The 15,272-nt window shown below is 44.3% G+C and overlaps 1 protein-coding gene across 1 annotated transcript in view; it reads left to right on the forward strand.

Annotated features, from left to right (window-relative positions):
- PGM5 (phosphoglucomutase 5) overlaps nucleotides 1-15,272 on the forward strand; it is a 184,675-nt gene that overhangs the window by 116,377 nt on the left and 53,026 nt on the right. Inside the window, exon 8 of the mRNA XM_053907784.1 lies at nucleotides 13,218-13,353. Within this exon, the coding sequence (XP_053763759.1) occupies nucleotides 13,218-13,353 (136 nt within the window). The remainder of the gene's footprint in view (nucleotides 1-13,217; nucleotides 13,354-15,272) is intronic.

Raw genomic sequence — 15,272 nt, forward strand, 5'->3', positions numbered from 1 at the left:
ATAGAGGAATAGCAAAAATGCTGTGGGAGATGCGAAAATGCTTTGGGACTGGAGGTTCAAAGGAGACTCCAGGAAAGATCTGGAAGCTGGGCTAGTTCTTAAAGAATGGGAAGGATTTGTACACACAGAGATGAAAGGACCGGGCCTTGCCAGATGGAGGGATCAATGCCAAGAAAGAAAAAAGAGGTTGGAGAGCAGGGGATATGTGTTACCAGTAGCCAGTTGTTTGGTTTGTCTGAAGACATGTTTTCCAAATACGAATCAAGACTCATTTGGGGTCATGAGATTAGTAAAATGTCATGAGCAGCTTGTGAAAAGCAACTGAGTAGGCTAGAAACCTGTTGGAATGCATCGTGTTTAGTAAAGGTAAACGTTTATTCTGAGAAGTGTGTATATATAAACATGCCCACAAGTATCTATGTGTATGCTTGGTCTCCTTGTAACGTGTGCTTATTGTGGGTCGTGGCCAAAAATTTCTGGAAAAGACGGGCCTGTAGCGGAGGTCAGCAAACGTTTCTATAAAGGGGTTGGAGAGTAAACACTGAGGATTTTGCAGACTACTGCCTCTTTCGCAGTTCCTCAGCACTGCCTCTGTAGCACAGACGCAGCCATAGACAATACATAAATGGACAAGGAAGGCTGTGCTTCGGTAAAAACTTACGTAGAAAAATAGGCAAACCTCTGATTTGTAGGATAGGTTAGAGGAGGGATTATCAAGAAGCAGTACCAGGAGGAGAGGTGAGGAGGGGTCAGTTTGTGAAGCCCTTCACCTGCCTAGCTTAGACGCTGGGGCATGATTCGACCGGAACTGGGAAACCGTGTTCTGCACTGGAGGGACTTCCGCTCGAAGACACCTTTCAGAGCCCGACACGGGGCTCGAACCCACGAACCGGGAGATCATGACCTGAGCCAAAACCAAGCGTCAGATGCTTAACCCACTGAGCCACCCACGTGCCCCTACTTACAGGCACCTCTCGGCAAACTTTGCTCTCGGACAGTTACGCAGATTGCAACTTGTAGGCTGGCCTAGAAGGGGATTTTAAAAGTCTCTCGCAGTCGGGCTTAGTTACCAGTTTTTCCTTTTAAGGAGCATGAGGCATTGCCTCCTCCACCATTTTTCAGGTTCAGGTGACTTTAGCCTCATTAGCCTGATTTGACAGATAAAGCTCCTGAACCCCAGAAGTAGTGAAGTGACTCACGCGGGGCCACCTGGCTTGGAAAATGTCCCCGCTTGAATTACGTGACCGTTGACCCGAAAGACTGGTTTCCTGCCCTACACTGTGCCATTTTCCACCGTGTCGATCAGTCGTTCTGATGAAAGCATTGACGAATTTTATTTTTCAAGCACTCAGCAGTAAAGGACTATTAGGTGGCCTCAGTAGCTGGACCACTCAGTCGTGCAAGGAGAAAATAGCTTCATTCTGCTCTTATTCTGGGCTTTATTAATGCCAATTTTTGAGAAGCACTGAGCTGGTGTGTCAGAATCACCTGGGAAACTTGCTAAAAATACGTATTTTCTATCCTACCCTTACTTGGAATATCAGGGAGGGCGGAGCCCGAGAATCTGCATTTTAAATGAGTATAGTTGTGTGGTTTTTTTACAGTTTGGTTATTTTTGACAGAGAGAGTATGTGTGTGTCTGCATGAGCATGTGTGTGTGTGTGTGCACAGGTGTGGGGGAGGGGCAGAGAGAGAGAGAGAGAGAGAGAGAGAGAGAGAAAGAGAATCCTAAGCAGGCTGTGCACTGTCACTGCAGAGCCCTATACAGGGCTTGAACTCATGAACCATGAGATCGTGACCTGAGCCGAAATCAAGAGTCAAACACTCAACTGACTTAGCCACCCAGGCGCCCCTGTGATTTTGATGTGCAGTCAAGAGTAGAAACCATGGCTCTAGTGAAAACCAGTATTTTTGGTTTCTTCAGGAATGGTAGAAAGAGTATCCTTGATGTGCCACGGGGTGTGGTCCAGGAAGTCTAGAGGCCCCAAAATGTGAGGCTGATGAGTATGTTCAAGACCCTTACCTGTCAGTCACAAACAAGCCGCATGGCCTCTCTGACCCTCAGGTCCAGTCTGTAAAAGTCAGCTGATCACGGGAGTTCCCTACCTTCCTTGAGACATGATTTTCAGAAACAAGTGAGCTAACTAAGGGAGGAGAAAGTGACAGATGGAAAGTTTTAGACCTGAGACTGCAGAGGTGCTTCTAAAAGTATCCAAGCTTTCTGGAGTGGAGGCCTTTTTCTGTGTCCCCGGGGCATGGATCTGTGTACCAACTAGGAATGCATATTTCAGTGCCAAGAGAACTTGAAAATATGGATCTGACTCAGGCACAAGAATGTGAAGCTTTTTTTTCCAAGATGAGCAAGATGTATTCTGAGTGGAAGTTTCCCTTGCCAGCTTCTTGAGCTCCTAGAACTTTCCAAAGTGACAAGCTGGTCATAGGATCGGAGTTCAAGCTTCTCTCCTATGGAGAGGTCCACATCCTGGACAATAAGAAACCCGTATTTATGACTCTGTCAGAGAACCAAAGTCACTTAAGAAGCCAGACCATCTTTTGTGCTAGGACCGGTACTCACCTACTTCCTGGGGAGAGCCTTGGAAAACTACTTTATAGAGAGAAGGGGTGCTTTATAAATTCTCAGATCTAAAGAGAAGAAAACTATTCATCTAAATGGCATTCTGGCTACTTTTTTAAAGTTCTGAATTTGAAGGAATCTGGACTTGTTCTCATACACAGAAGGGGACAAATGAAACAATTAAAACTAAGGTCAATAAAACCAAAATTTTGGAAGATTTTTTTTTTGGCATTTGTAGATGAGGTTCTACTGGTTTCCATCATTGACATCAACTTTCTAAGAAGTGATACCATTTTGAGAATGTATGAATTGTTACAGCCCGAAGCATTTTCCCTTACGGGCAACACAGAAGAATCACTATGTTCACGAAAGCCTGGGTGAGCTCCAAGCTTGAACACCATCTTGAAAATTACTATTACTTTTATTATATATTTTTAAAAAGCTAATGTCAACAGTCATACAAATTTGTCAAATCAAGCAATACAACAATGTTTATTATTGCCAAGGAAGCACTCTCTGTTGGGTTTCTCACAATAATAATAATCTCTTTGAATGAGCACTGAGTATGTACTAGGGCATTGCTATGCCTTTTGTTTGCATCCATTCTTGAAGATTTGGAATTGAATCCAGGTCTCCTGGCACCAATATGACTTGTCCATCATTGTCACACCAGCTTTTTCCACTGTGAACTTTGGAGTACAGCCTGGTGCTCTTGAAGTTGGCTATTTTTACATCTGCTCAGCCTCTTGCAAAAAAAGGGAGAGACCTAGAGTATGTGTGTATTCCACATCACAAGAAATTTCAAATTTTTGAGATGGGTTCAATCCCTCTGCATGCCATGCAGAAATTCTAAATGCTGAGAGGACAGGGGCCATGACTATTTTGTTCAACTCTATTTCTTTGATATCTGGCAGGCCTTGAGTGTTTGCAGATTAGATGGAAGGATAGAAAGAGGGATGGAATAATGGAAGGAAGTTAAGGTAGGAAGAAGAAATAAAGGATAGAAGGAAGCCTGGAAAGATGGATGGAAAGTGGGTGAATTGAAAGAAAGAAAGAAATAAGGAGGAAACAAAGAATTTCCGTTTTGATATTTCTTCTTTGCATTGTTAGTACTTAACATTTTTGGCATTTTTGAGTGGATATATTTCTGGAGATCTGGGCATTTCTATCCCAAGATTTGGGAGGGTTCATAAAAACAAATGTAGACCAGTTGAAAGGGAGTGGGGGAGGGCTTTTATGAAGTACAGTAAAATCAGAGTTACATAACATTTAAAAATAAAGTTTTGGTAATTTCAGTCATCGTGTAATGATTAGCACAAATTATTAGCTAACACAGGGCAGAATTCTAGGAAGACTCCTTCCCAAACCTGTGTTAATGAATGGATTTAAAATTTTAAATAGTATTAAGTATTTGTAATTTGCTTGCTTTACTTACTTATTTACTCTGTGTGTGTGTGTGTGTGTGTGTGTGTGTGTGTGTGTGTGTGTGTGGTTGTTGACAGTAAATAGCTGCAAATAGCCACATGTTCAACAGTGGGCTACGTTCTAGCTTTAGTGAGCTTTTGTAAGTGTTAAATTCTTATAGCCTTCAACCTAGACATTCTCTGCTCTATTGTCTTATGGTTTATAGTATTGACTTCTTTTCCAGTTGCTTTATGAAAGGAAATTTTCTTTCCCCTAATAGTGGTATAGTTTATAACACCTCCGGGGCCACGCCTTTCCTTTTGTTTATATTTCACACAAGACCTATGTACATCCCAACTCGAGACTGGGTTCACAGTATTGCTGTGGAACAAATATTGAATAGGTTCAACTGTCTCTTATTAGACAATGATGTTACTTAATATTGTACACTTTCCAAAAGGTAAAATCAGGGCAAATTTTAGTCCATTCCCTATCTAGATGATCACAAACTGTACAATGGGCTGTTTCCACTTCGGTTCAATCTCTAGGACAGAAGAAGAGGCCCTGTAGACATATGAATTTCAGATTATTGAGGTTCTGCCACATTTCTTTCTCCTATTCGTGGCCAGTTGTGTCAATTTGGCTGGGTAATAGATGTGATGTCAGAAGGCTGTGGTGACAGCATTATCAGTGCTGGGAGAGCAGTTTCTCCACTGGACTAATTGGGACAGGCTGTGTGCGCATGCACAACTCAATCTAGGCTAGACCACAGTGCAGAGGGGCTCTGGTTGACATCCCCAAGGGCCTCCTCATAAAGTCTGAAAACTGAAACTCCCTTCTTGCCCATCCACAAACTATCTACCCCTGTGCTGGGAAACAGATCTCCACCTGGAAGGGGAAGAGTATCTCTATCACATAAAATCCTTTTCTTGGGATCTCCCCAGTTCCAGTTGCATTGACCTTTCAATTCATCTTCTAAGCTGATGACAAGTAGCAAGAGAGGGTGTGGGATGCCCACGTGTGAAGCAGAAGCAAATGGGTGGACCTCGGAGGCTGTGTCCACACTTCCCAGTGCATTCTGGGACTGAGAAATCACTGTCCGCAGCCACAGATTGAAGGAGTCTAGATAGACCATGGGTTTCTTTTCATAGTGACTACTAAGAGACTTCTAATGAGGGGGCCCATCCCTTGGTATTTAAGATGCTGTTCCTAAAATTGTTCTTGGAGGCTTCCCCATCTGCTCTCTAGCAGTTGCTAGGTGGCTCCACTGAGAACAAAGTATAGTGACTATGGTGGTTATGCCCTGTGGTTGCAGACTTTAAACCCTCTGGAGAAATTTCTGGTTCAGCTTGTGACCTGTCAAAGAGTAGTTCCCGGGGAGTTGTGTTGTTTTCATGAGCACTGGTGACAAAGGAAGAGGGTGGGATGTATGAGTTAGCAGATCCCACTGTGCCTTACCTTCCTGTGCTTCTGTGCTCACGTGAGGGAATTGTGTCAGCTGACCAGCCACCATATTGTTAATGCTTTCGCCTCCTCTGGGATGGATGGCTTGACTGCCTCGGGGCACATGTTAATGAAATAGTGCTTGCTAATACCTATTATTTCTTGAGCACCTCCTAAGTGACAGATGCCATGCTTAGGACCTCCTATACATTATTTCACTGAGATTTCTCAACAATGAAGTGGAGACCATACAGTAATTGAGGTTTAGGGAAGAAGATCAAGCCAAAAGCCAATGGCCAAGATAACCCTGACAGAGTCACCATTCAAACCCAAACTCACTGGCTCCATAGGACCCCGCTGTCCCTGTTTAAGGAAATGCAGAGGGGTCATTTACTCCCATGTGGTTATTCTTTTAGATGGGGATGGCATGAATGTCAGGGGACTTGGGAGAACGGTGTCATGGGAACAGCACAGCACCACGAATTAACAGACCTGGCTTCAGTCTCGACTCCCCCTCTGTGTGGTGGAACTGCCTTACACAGATGGCTTAGCTTCTCTGGGCCTCAGTTTTTCAATGGGATGATCTGTGACATTTTTTTCCAATGTAGCACTCCGGTTGCTTCTAGCTAGCTAGCTCCTTTTAGTGAGGAGTGAATCCGATGAATTAGATCAAGCTACATACTAGCTTGATCTACACTCGGTCATTCATTTATTCGTTCAATGAATATTTACTGCATACCTTCTGGGCTCAGAGAGTGATGCGTAATTTCAGACACAGTCCCTTCCCTCAAGGACCCTACTGGGTATTGCCATGATGAGGATATTAGTCAAATGCCCTGCAGTATATTTGTATCAAACACTGTCGTTGTCGTCTCGTCGTCATCATCATCATTGTCATCATCAAATGTATTGCTATATAACATTATTGGTTGGGATCCGTGTTGGCCACAGCTCATTCTACATCTGCCAGTTACTGCCATCCCACCTTTCTGAGCTGACAGCTGGCTCTTGTATACTGCGGGTATATATCCTGACCCGCTTATACACGGAATAGTTGTGCTGTTCTCCAATTGGTGGAAATTTTAGAGCATTTGCTTTTAAAAAGCATCCATTTTTAATCATGGAAAAGTGATGCTTTTTCCATGAGCCTCGCTTTTTGGCAAGATGTAAAAAGCTGAATGTAAGTGGTTTGAAACATGGAGGGGGGGGGACAAACAACACCAGCCCCCCAAAACCAACCTGTCCCAGTTCTATGGCATGTTTTCAAATCTCCCATTCACCTGCAAAGGGTGTCTCCCCGTTTTTCCTCATAACACCCTCTTTAGAAAAGACAAACCCTTGTCTTTGGTGGATAAAAAGAGGATGGGAAGAATTTCACTGCAAATGAGTGAAAACTGCATCCGTAAATGGAAAGGCTGAATTGATATGAGGAGAAAAGCAAAGGGAAATTGGCAACTTTCCCTGACTCTCTAGTGTGAGAAGGAAGAGGTGCGTGTTTGTGTCCCTTATCTTCAGAGGGTCTGCCTCTGCCTCAGCCGTGTGGGGCATTTCCCCTGCCGCGTTGCAGCCCCCAAGGACCGCTGTCGTTCCTGGGCTTTCTGGTTGTAGTGAAACCCATCAGCGGGAGAGCCAAACTGCCCAGGTCTGAGTCTTGTTTTCACCCCTTAGTTACCGTGTGACCTCGTACAAAAGGCCTACCCGTCATCTCTTATTTGTAAAAAGAGCAACTCAGTCGTGGAAATCAGCTCATCGATGTGTGAAGGAAGGTACTGAGTGTGGTGCTTGGTCCTCTGCTGTTCTCTTCCAAGAATGGAATGGAATCTGCTTTGCAATCCTCCTTCAAAAGCCAGTGCACATACCTCCCGTCGTCGTTTCTGCTTCCACGAACTGCGTGTGCTATGGCAGGTGCTGAACCTGCACCGATCCCCAAAACCACCAGGGACCTCTTTGAGCAAGTGGCCTTTCTTATTAGGTGACCAACCATCCCGGTGTGCCTGGGACTCAGAGGTTTTTTGGGATGTGGGACATTTACTCTTGTAATCGGTAGAGTCCCAGGCAAATGGGGATGCGTTGGTGACCCCAAAGTTGGCAAAACCCTCATAAGTTTTTCAGACGAAAAGGGCAGAGAGGAGGCATGATACTGAAGCTGAGTCCAGCAAAAGCCACCCGCTTGAGCAAGGCCAGTGGCATCCCCTGAACTATAGACCGGTGGCCGCTTTCTTCGTTACCATAGTTGAACAAAAAGAGGGAGAGGCTTCACTACCCCTAAGCAATATGTCCCTCATATAGAACTATTCTGACCACTCTTCTTCTAGAGCAGAGGCTCTCAACCCTGGCTTCCCGTGAGAATCACCTGAGGAACTTGAAAAAAAAATCCTGATGCCTAGATCCCATTGCTAGAAATGCTAACTTTAATGGTCTGGAATGAGGCCTGAGCACTGCTATTTTCCAGAAGTTCTTTAGGTGATTCCGATGTGCAGCCGGGATGCAGAATCACTAACCCCTGTTCCAGCTTGGGGCCTGCAACAGGTGCAAAATGATTTATATTTTCCTAATTGACAAATTCAGACTTTCCTGATCTGAGTCTCAGCTGAAATGACTTGATCTGTTGGCAACATGTGTGATGTTTTATTGAGTTGATTTGCCCGGGCTGGGATTTCCATTTGAAAAAAATTCCTTTGAGATGATTGAGTACTCTCTGTTTTCCCCTTTCCTCTTGTGAGGCCACTATACTTACCCGTGTACTGCCTGGCTCAAAGTAATTACAGTTTTAAAGCTGAGAAAATGCAAAGTTGAATTTGGGTGGCGGGGGGATAGGGAGATTTCTGATGAGAAAAAAACAAACAAACATCTTTTTTTGTACCAGCTTTTTCTGGAGGCCTGGTGGGAAAGAGCTGAGCGCCCTCCTTCTGGTATCCAGGTGGGGATGGCTGCTTCTCTGGGCTTTGGGCTGGGCTGGCCTGGATGGATGAAGGCTAGGTGAGTGGTACCTAGGGCTTTGGGAATATGGCTAAAAGCTCCTGGTAAGGTCCTCAACCAGGTGGCCAGGATTCTAGAGGAAGCAGGTTTCAAAAATTGTACTGTTATTATTCAGTGCTAAAAAGAAATGAGCTGTCAAGCTATGAACATTCTTGGAGGAACCTTAAATGCATATTTTTAAGATGTTTATTTATTTTTGAGAGAGAGAAAGAGAGAAAGCAAGTGGTGGGGGGGGGGGTGGGGGGAGGGCAGAGAGAGAGAGGGAGACACAGAATCCGAAGCAGGCTCCAGGCTCTGAGCTGTCAGCACAGAGCCCGATGTGGGGCTTGAACTTACTAACCATGAGATGATGACCTGAGCCAAAGTCAGACACTTAACTGACTGAGCCACGTGGGCACCCCCATTAAATGCATATGATTAAGTGAAAGAAGCCAGACTCCAGAGGCCCCATTCTGTGTGAGCCCAACTGTGTGATAATCTGGAAAATGCAAAACTATGAAGATGGCAGAAAGATTAGTAGTTTGCCATGTTTTTCAGAATCATTGAATGTTCACCAAGAGCGAACCGTAGCATTAACTATGGACTTCAGGTGATAGTAACGAATGAGTGTATGTTCAACAGTTATAACAAATGTCCCACCGGAATGGGATTGGTGACAGTGGGGAATGTTGTGTTTGTGTGGGAACTCACTGTACTTTTCATTCCCTTTTGCTGTGAGGTTGAAGGTAGGCTCAAAACTAAGCTTCTGCAGCTTCCTCCAAGGCCACGGTGGACAGTTCAGCTTCACACCCCCTTGCCCGTCCCTACTTTCTGTTAGTTACTAAAACCTTACAGGACACTCCTGATTCGAGTCCTGTGAGACCCCCATGGAGGATAGTCGTAGTCAGTCTCTGTGTTCTAAAAAGCTATTACTCGGGGCGCGTGGGTGGCTCAGTCGGTTAAGCGTCCGACTTTGGCTCGGGTCGTGATCTCACAGTCTGTGAGTTCGAGCCCCATGTTGGGCTCTGTGCTGAGAGCTCAGAGCCTGGAGCCTGCTTCAGAGTCTCTGCCTCCTCTCTCTCTGCCCCTCCCCCACTCACGCTTTGTCTCTCAAAAATAAATAAGCATTACAAAATTTAAAAAGTAAATAAAACGCTAGTACTCACTCGAAGAAATGGGATGATTGATAGGTTCAAAGCTCATCACCTCTTCATAAGGGGTAGCGATCCCTTTAATATCCCAACTAGCTCTTCGATAAACGGAAGTGAACGGCTTCAAATGTGTATTTCTACATACCACCAAAACCTGGAGAAGTTTATTTTTTTCTTATAATGAAAAAATACATGTTTATTGTGGAAATAGGACAGAAGAGGAAAACACCTGCGATTCTACCACTTGGAAGATAACCACTGTCAGTGGTTTGGTGGTCATACTCTCCTTTACCTGTGCACATACCCATAGACATATCTACAAACATTTTTCTACAAAAATATACCGAATATTCCTTCTGGGTAAACCGATTTTTTCCATTTATGAGAATTGGATGAGCATCCTTCTCTTTCTTCTTCACTTCTTTGCACAATAAACTTTTGGATGGATTTTCCACCATTACCCTGGTGTTTAACAATTAGCATTTATTTTTTCCAATTTTCCTCTCTTAGCTGCTTTAGCAAATGTCCTTGTGACTGAAGGGTAAAAAAAAAAAAAAAAAAAAAGAATAGCTGGGTCCAAAGTTGGGTGATACTTTAAGACTCTTGATTATTATTGCCAAATTATTCTTAATCTTTATTTATTTTTGAGAGAGTGAGAGAGAGACAGAGTGAGAGCAGGGGAGGAGCAGAGAGAGAGGGAGACACAGAATCCGAAGCAGGCTCCAGGCTCCGAGCTGTCAGCACAGAGCTCGACGCGGGGCTCGAACCCACGGACCGTGAGATCATGACCTGAGCCGAAGTCGGACGCTTAACCGACTGGGCCCCCCAGGCGCCCCTATTGCCAACTTATTCTTTCCAACTGTACACATTTACACGGTTTCTTTGCTGTTATTCCCCTTCCCCTGGTCTTTGCTCATTTGACAGTCCCCGAACATTATCCCATTTTGTGGATTTTGACTCCAGCGAGACTGACCGTTTGTTCAGATGTTAACTGTCAGTATTTTTCTCTTAAAAATGGCTCATTTCTGCCCTTCCACACGGTTGCCTGTTGGGATTTCTCTTTTTCTCATTGACTCATAAAATATTTTCAAATATGAAATCCACTAGCGTACTTATAAGTAAGTAGTGGGAACATTTCTCCCCTCTGTTTTTACCCTGTTTATGGTGGGGTTTCAGAAAACCGTTTGATACCTGTGTGTTGTCTGTATTTCTTGTTTAATTTACCTGTCACTGATATGGCATTATAGTTCATTTGCTTTAAGGAATTATCAAAAGGAGGGTTGTATCCCCCAAACCCTCTCCAAAGCATACCATGAGCACCCAGCGGAAACACGTATAATTGCAACATCATCAGTGTCTCTCTCCCCAACTCAAAGAGCTACAAAGAGCACAGTTCGTTTTGCTAGATCGTTGGCCCTGATGAATTTTGGCGAATGTTTAACTTGCAGGCAAGGCTATCCAAGCCAACTCACCATCTAGGATGAAGTTGGCTACAAATGGTTGAGGTAGGTTTTTTGTTTCTTTTTTCTTTTCCAATCCTGCTAGAAGAACTTTATGTCTCTTCTCATGAATTATGACATCTTATCTTAGTGAGTTAATAGTATCTAATGGTTCCATCTCCAGGTAACGTAATCCAGCTGGAAATGCAAGGTATGCAGAGCCCATGTTTGAAAACAAAAGAGTATTTTTCTCCAGCCAGTAAATAAAAGTGATTTTTCAGCTATAAAAGGACAAAAGGTTTTGAAATGATCCCACTGGGCAGGGTTTCCTCGACTTGTTTTTTTTGGCACTGAGCCATGGAGCTAACCCAGCATCTTCCAGACTTCTTCCATTTTTGTAGCAGCGTGAAGAGTTTGCTAGATAAGACTAGAGTACCCCCCTCCGCCCCCCGCTCGCTACGGCGTGATGATTCATGCCTCAGCTCCTCTCACCCTAGAAGCAGCTGCAACCTAAAAGTGTCATCAGCAGATCATTGATCAGCATGTAGGAAGAACCGAACAATGATCGTTTTTCCCTTTAAATATCTTCACTGCCGTCTCAAGGTTGTATGTTTTTCTTCTCAAGGAAACGCATTTAACATTTACCACTGCAAACGTAACGAGACGAGTACACGGCTCATAGCTCCGTTGAGAAGTTGTCACGAGTGTCTAACTCAACGGACATATTATCTCATTCTCTTTCCAAGGTTTAAATAGCTCTGGCACATCGGGTCTTCCTTTTTGATTTTCTGTATGTGTTTTCATGGCCCTGAAACCTAAGAGTGCTGTTGTCCATTCTCATCACTCTACTGTAAGAAGAGATGGCCCTCCCCTTGGTCCCGGTCCCCTTTCTTACAATATTGCTGTTGATAGTGTCAGAGGATGAAATTATATGAATAGTTGAGAGCAATCTGCCTCCAGGTACGTATTAAGGAATCAGAGCTTCGAGCTGGCCAATAGACAAGTGCTTCAGTGGACCTCTTGCACATTCACCTGGTTGTTTTTGCGCAGAAAGCTACCAGTTTAGCTGGCGCTTCTCTTTCTTGTGAATGCCGCAGTACAGACTGCCTCTCTTTCTGTAGCGTAGCCGGTAGGATCAAGCTTCCCAGTTTATTCCTGCATCAGGGACTTTGCGGTTGCTGTCGCTTGGCTTGAAACGCTTTGTCCCCACCTCTCAGCATGGCTGACTCCTTCTCAAGTGTCCGCCCAGATGTCATCACCTCAGCGGAGCTGACCAAGACCATCTGTGTTCATTTCCTAAGGCTGCCGTCGCGAATTCTCATAGACGGGGTGTCTTAGCACAACAGAAATTTCCTCTCTCACTGGAGGCTAGAAGTCCAAAATCAAGATGTTGGCAGGGTCATCCTTCCTTTGAAGGCCCTAGGGGAGAATCCTTCCTTGCTTCTTTCTGATGGCTGTGTACGTTCCCTGGCTTAGGGTAGCATAATTCCAATCTCTGCCTCTGTCTTTATGTGACCCGCTCCTTTGAATTTCTCCTGTCTGTGTCTTCTCTTCTTCTAGGAACACTTTTCATTGGATTTAAGTTCCACCTGGATAATCCAGGATCATCTCATCTCAAGATCCTTAATTACATCTGCAAGACCGTTTCCCCAAATAAGGTCACATTCACAGGTTCTGGGTGAACACATCGTTTGGGGACGCCACTGTTAGCCCTACTATAGATAAGCTACTACTCTAGATCAAGCAATTCTTGCTGCTGTCGTAGATGTGACGCTATCACTCAGTTTATTTTTCTCATCGCCCTTGTCCTTATTTAATGCATCTGTTCCCTTGTCTATGTCTCTGTTGCCTGTCTCTACCCACATGAGTTCAAGCTTTGCGAGTAAAGAGCTATCTTACTCACTGCTCTGTCCCTAACACCTAGACCAATGGTTGGTGTATTGTAAGGGCCACCAAATATCTACTGAGTGAGCGATCCCATTGGGCAAACGTAATCTCAGCTTGACTCTTCGGTACTTTTAACAACGTCCAGGAATTTAGTTTATTTTCTGATGTTATTTTATGTTATTTGAATTTCTGTTGGCTGGTTTTGGAAACGCAAGGGTATCGTGGGACGTATATTTATCACGATGGATAAATCTGCCCAGCCATTTCAACATTCCATTGCTAACTGGTCTTGATAGTTCATTGAGATTTTACTTTTTCCCCAGGAACAAATCCTCAGCAACATATTTCTTTCTCCCTTAGGCTCTGATCACCTCCGGGAAAAAGATGGCCTCTGGGCGGTCTTGGTCTGGCTTTCCATTCTGGCTGCCCGGAAGCAGAGTGTGGAGGAAATTGTCCGAGATCACTGGGCCAAATTCGGCCGCCACTATTATTGCAGGTGAGAAGGGGGTGGGGGGGACTTCTCACTCGGGGAACTATTGTTAAGGAACACTGGTGGGCTAGAACCATAAGAAGGAGGCATCTTTCAGGACAATCTGAGGAACGTGGGGGCTGGAGCCCCTGGTAGGTGCTTGGGGGTCATGTCAAGGACACCCAAACTGGAAGGCACAAATTTCCCCTCCCTTAGTGACCTTCCTCTGTAATCTTTTCATCAGTGTCTATAAAGTGGGCAGCCATCCCAAGAGGGAATCTGAACTGCAGAGCCTTAAAAGTCCTTTGGTGCCCAAGAGAGTTGTATAATCCGATCAGGGACTTTCCTTGTTGGTTCTCCACCCATAATTATCAAGGCAGGGAGGCAGAGATCAAAGCTGTGAAGGTTAGCATGCTTCTGTGATCCTCTCCTTCCCTCTGCCTTGTTTTCCCACTAATGGTCCCAACAACGTCTAAGGTGCCTGAGCTGGTTCCCTCTGAAGAGGCCACATGGTCCAGGAGCCCCAGATTTTGCTGAAAGTTTGTCCCTGTGGAAAGAGATACAGAAAACGGAAGTGCAGCCCTGGGAGGGAGGAAGGGAGAAGGTCAACGGCTGAGCGCTCAGGGTTGGGAGCCTATATCGCTTTCCTGTTTTTGAAGTAGGTGAGGGGTCACAGTCTTCTGGCTGCAAGGTTGCCTGCTAGATATGTGTCCCTAGACGTGCTAGGTTTGTGTACCTAGTGCCAAGCTGTGGATTTGGGGAAGCAGTGGTAGAAACGGCTGTTAACTATGGAGAACCTGGGAATGGGGCAAGGGAATCCTTGAGTATTCTCAGAGACGATGTACTGAAAACAGAAATCGTGGCTCATTTGCTTTGTTTATGAATAGTTAACTACTTGGGATGTTTGGTTACGTTTCAGGAGCTTAAGGAACAGAAAGAAAGCTCTAGACTTCCCTTATAAGGTGATTGTTTCTTGTCTTAAGAAGTCATTTAGCTAGATAAATATCAGAGAATAAGAAAGCCTGTGATAGGATTCCTCACAATCTAAAGGATCTTGGTGCTCTGGGAAAAGTTGACAGTGTTATAACAGTCTTTGTTCGTGTCCAGTTAAGAAGGCAGAGGTTGTAATCGCCTGAAAACCACCTCAAATTATTCCTTGTACTGTAAAACAAAGACTCTCAAGGCAGGTGGGAATTTGTTTTACTTACCAGTATTTCTAACAAGTGCCAAAAAATCCTGATTGTTGTGGGCCTTTTTGGCATACCAAGGAACTAATTGGCACAGCAAGGCTTTCTATTGCATGAAGCCGTTCCAAAAAAGCCCAACCTGATAAACTATGTTATGATTGCCAGCCTCTGGCTTAGTGAGATCACTCTGAGTTAGGGATGTGTGCCTCATAATTCGTGCAATGATTATCTAGCTCTCTGCCAGGGTTTTGAAGACATGGTGTTATGATAAGTGTATTTATAATACGGTTCATTTTTGTGTGTGCGTGTGTGGCCAAGAGCTTACATGATAATTACTTTTTTCATAACAAATACCATATTAGAGAATATAGTGCGATGGAGATTTAAATTCTTGTAGGACATTGAGTTATGTTTCAGATTTCTGTCCAAAAAGATCACAGAGATAAAGGAAAAGGGAGGAGAGAATAGGTAGGATGAAAAGTAAACCCTTTTTTTTTTTTTTCAGGGTCTAGCAAATGCAGGTTGTGAAACAGAATGACTTCTAGCTGTTTTGTTTTTTGTTTGTTGTGTTGTGTTTTTTGGTGGGGAGGAGAAAATAAAAACAATTTTGGCTTAACTATTTCTGAGCCTGAAGTTGTGAGAACCCCAACGGATTTGCCTCATACGAGTGGACCCCAGAAGGAATTCTCCATTGAAAGATTTCCTCCCTTGAAGCTGTGTTCCTCTGGTGGTCAGAGGGGGTTGTCGGCCGTAGGGCAG

Source organism: Panthera pardus, unplaced genomic scaffold (assembly GCF_024362965.1).
Source record: "Panthera pardus isolate Hobbes unplaced genomic scaffold, ASM2436296v1 HiC_scaffold_20, whole genome shotgun sequence".
NCBI lineage: Eukaryota > Metazoa > Chordata > Mammalia > Carnivora > Felidae > Panthera > Panthera pardus.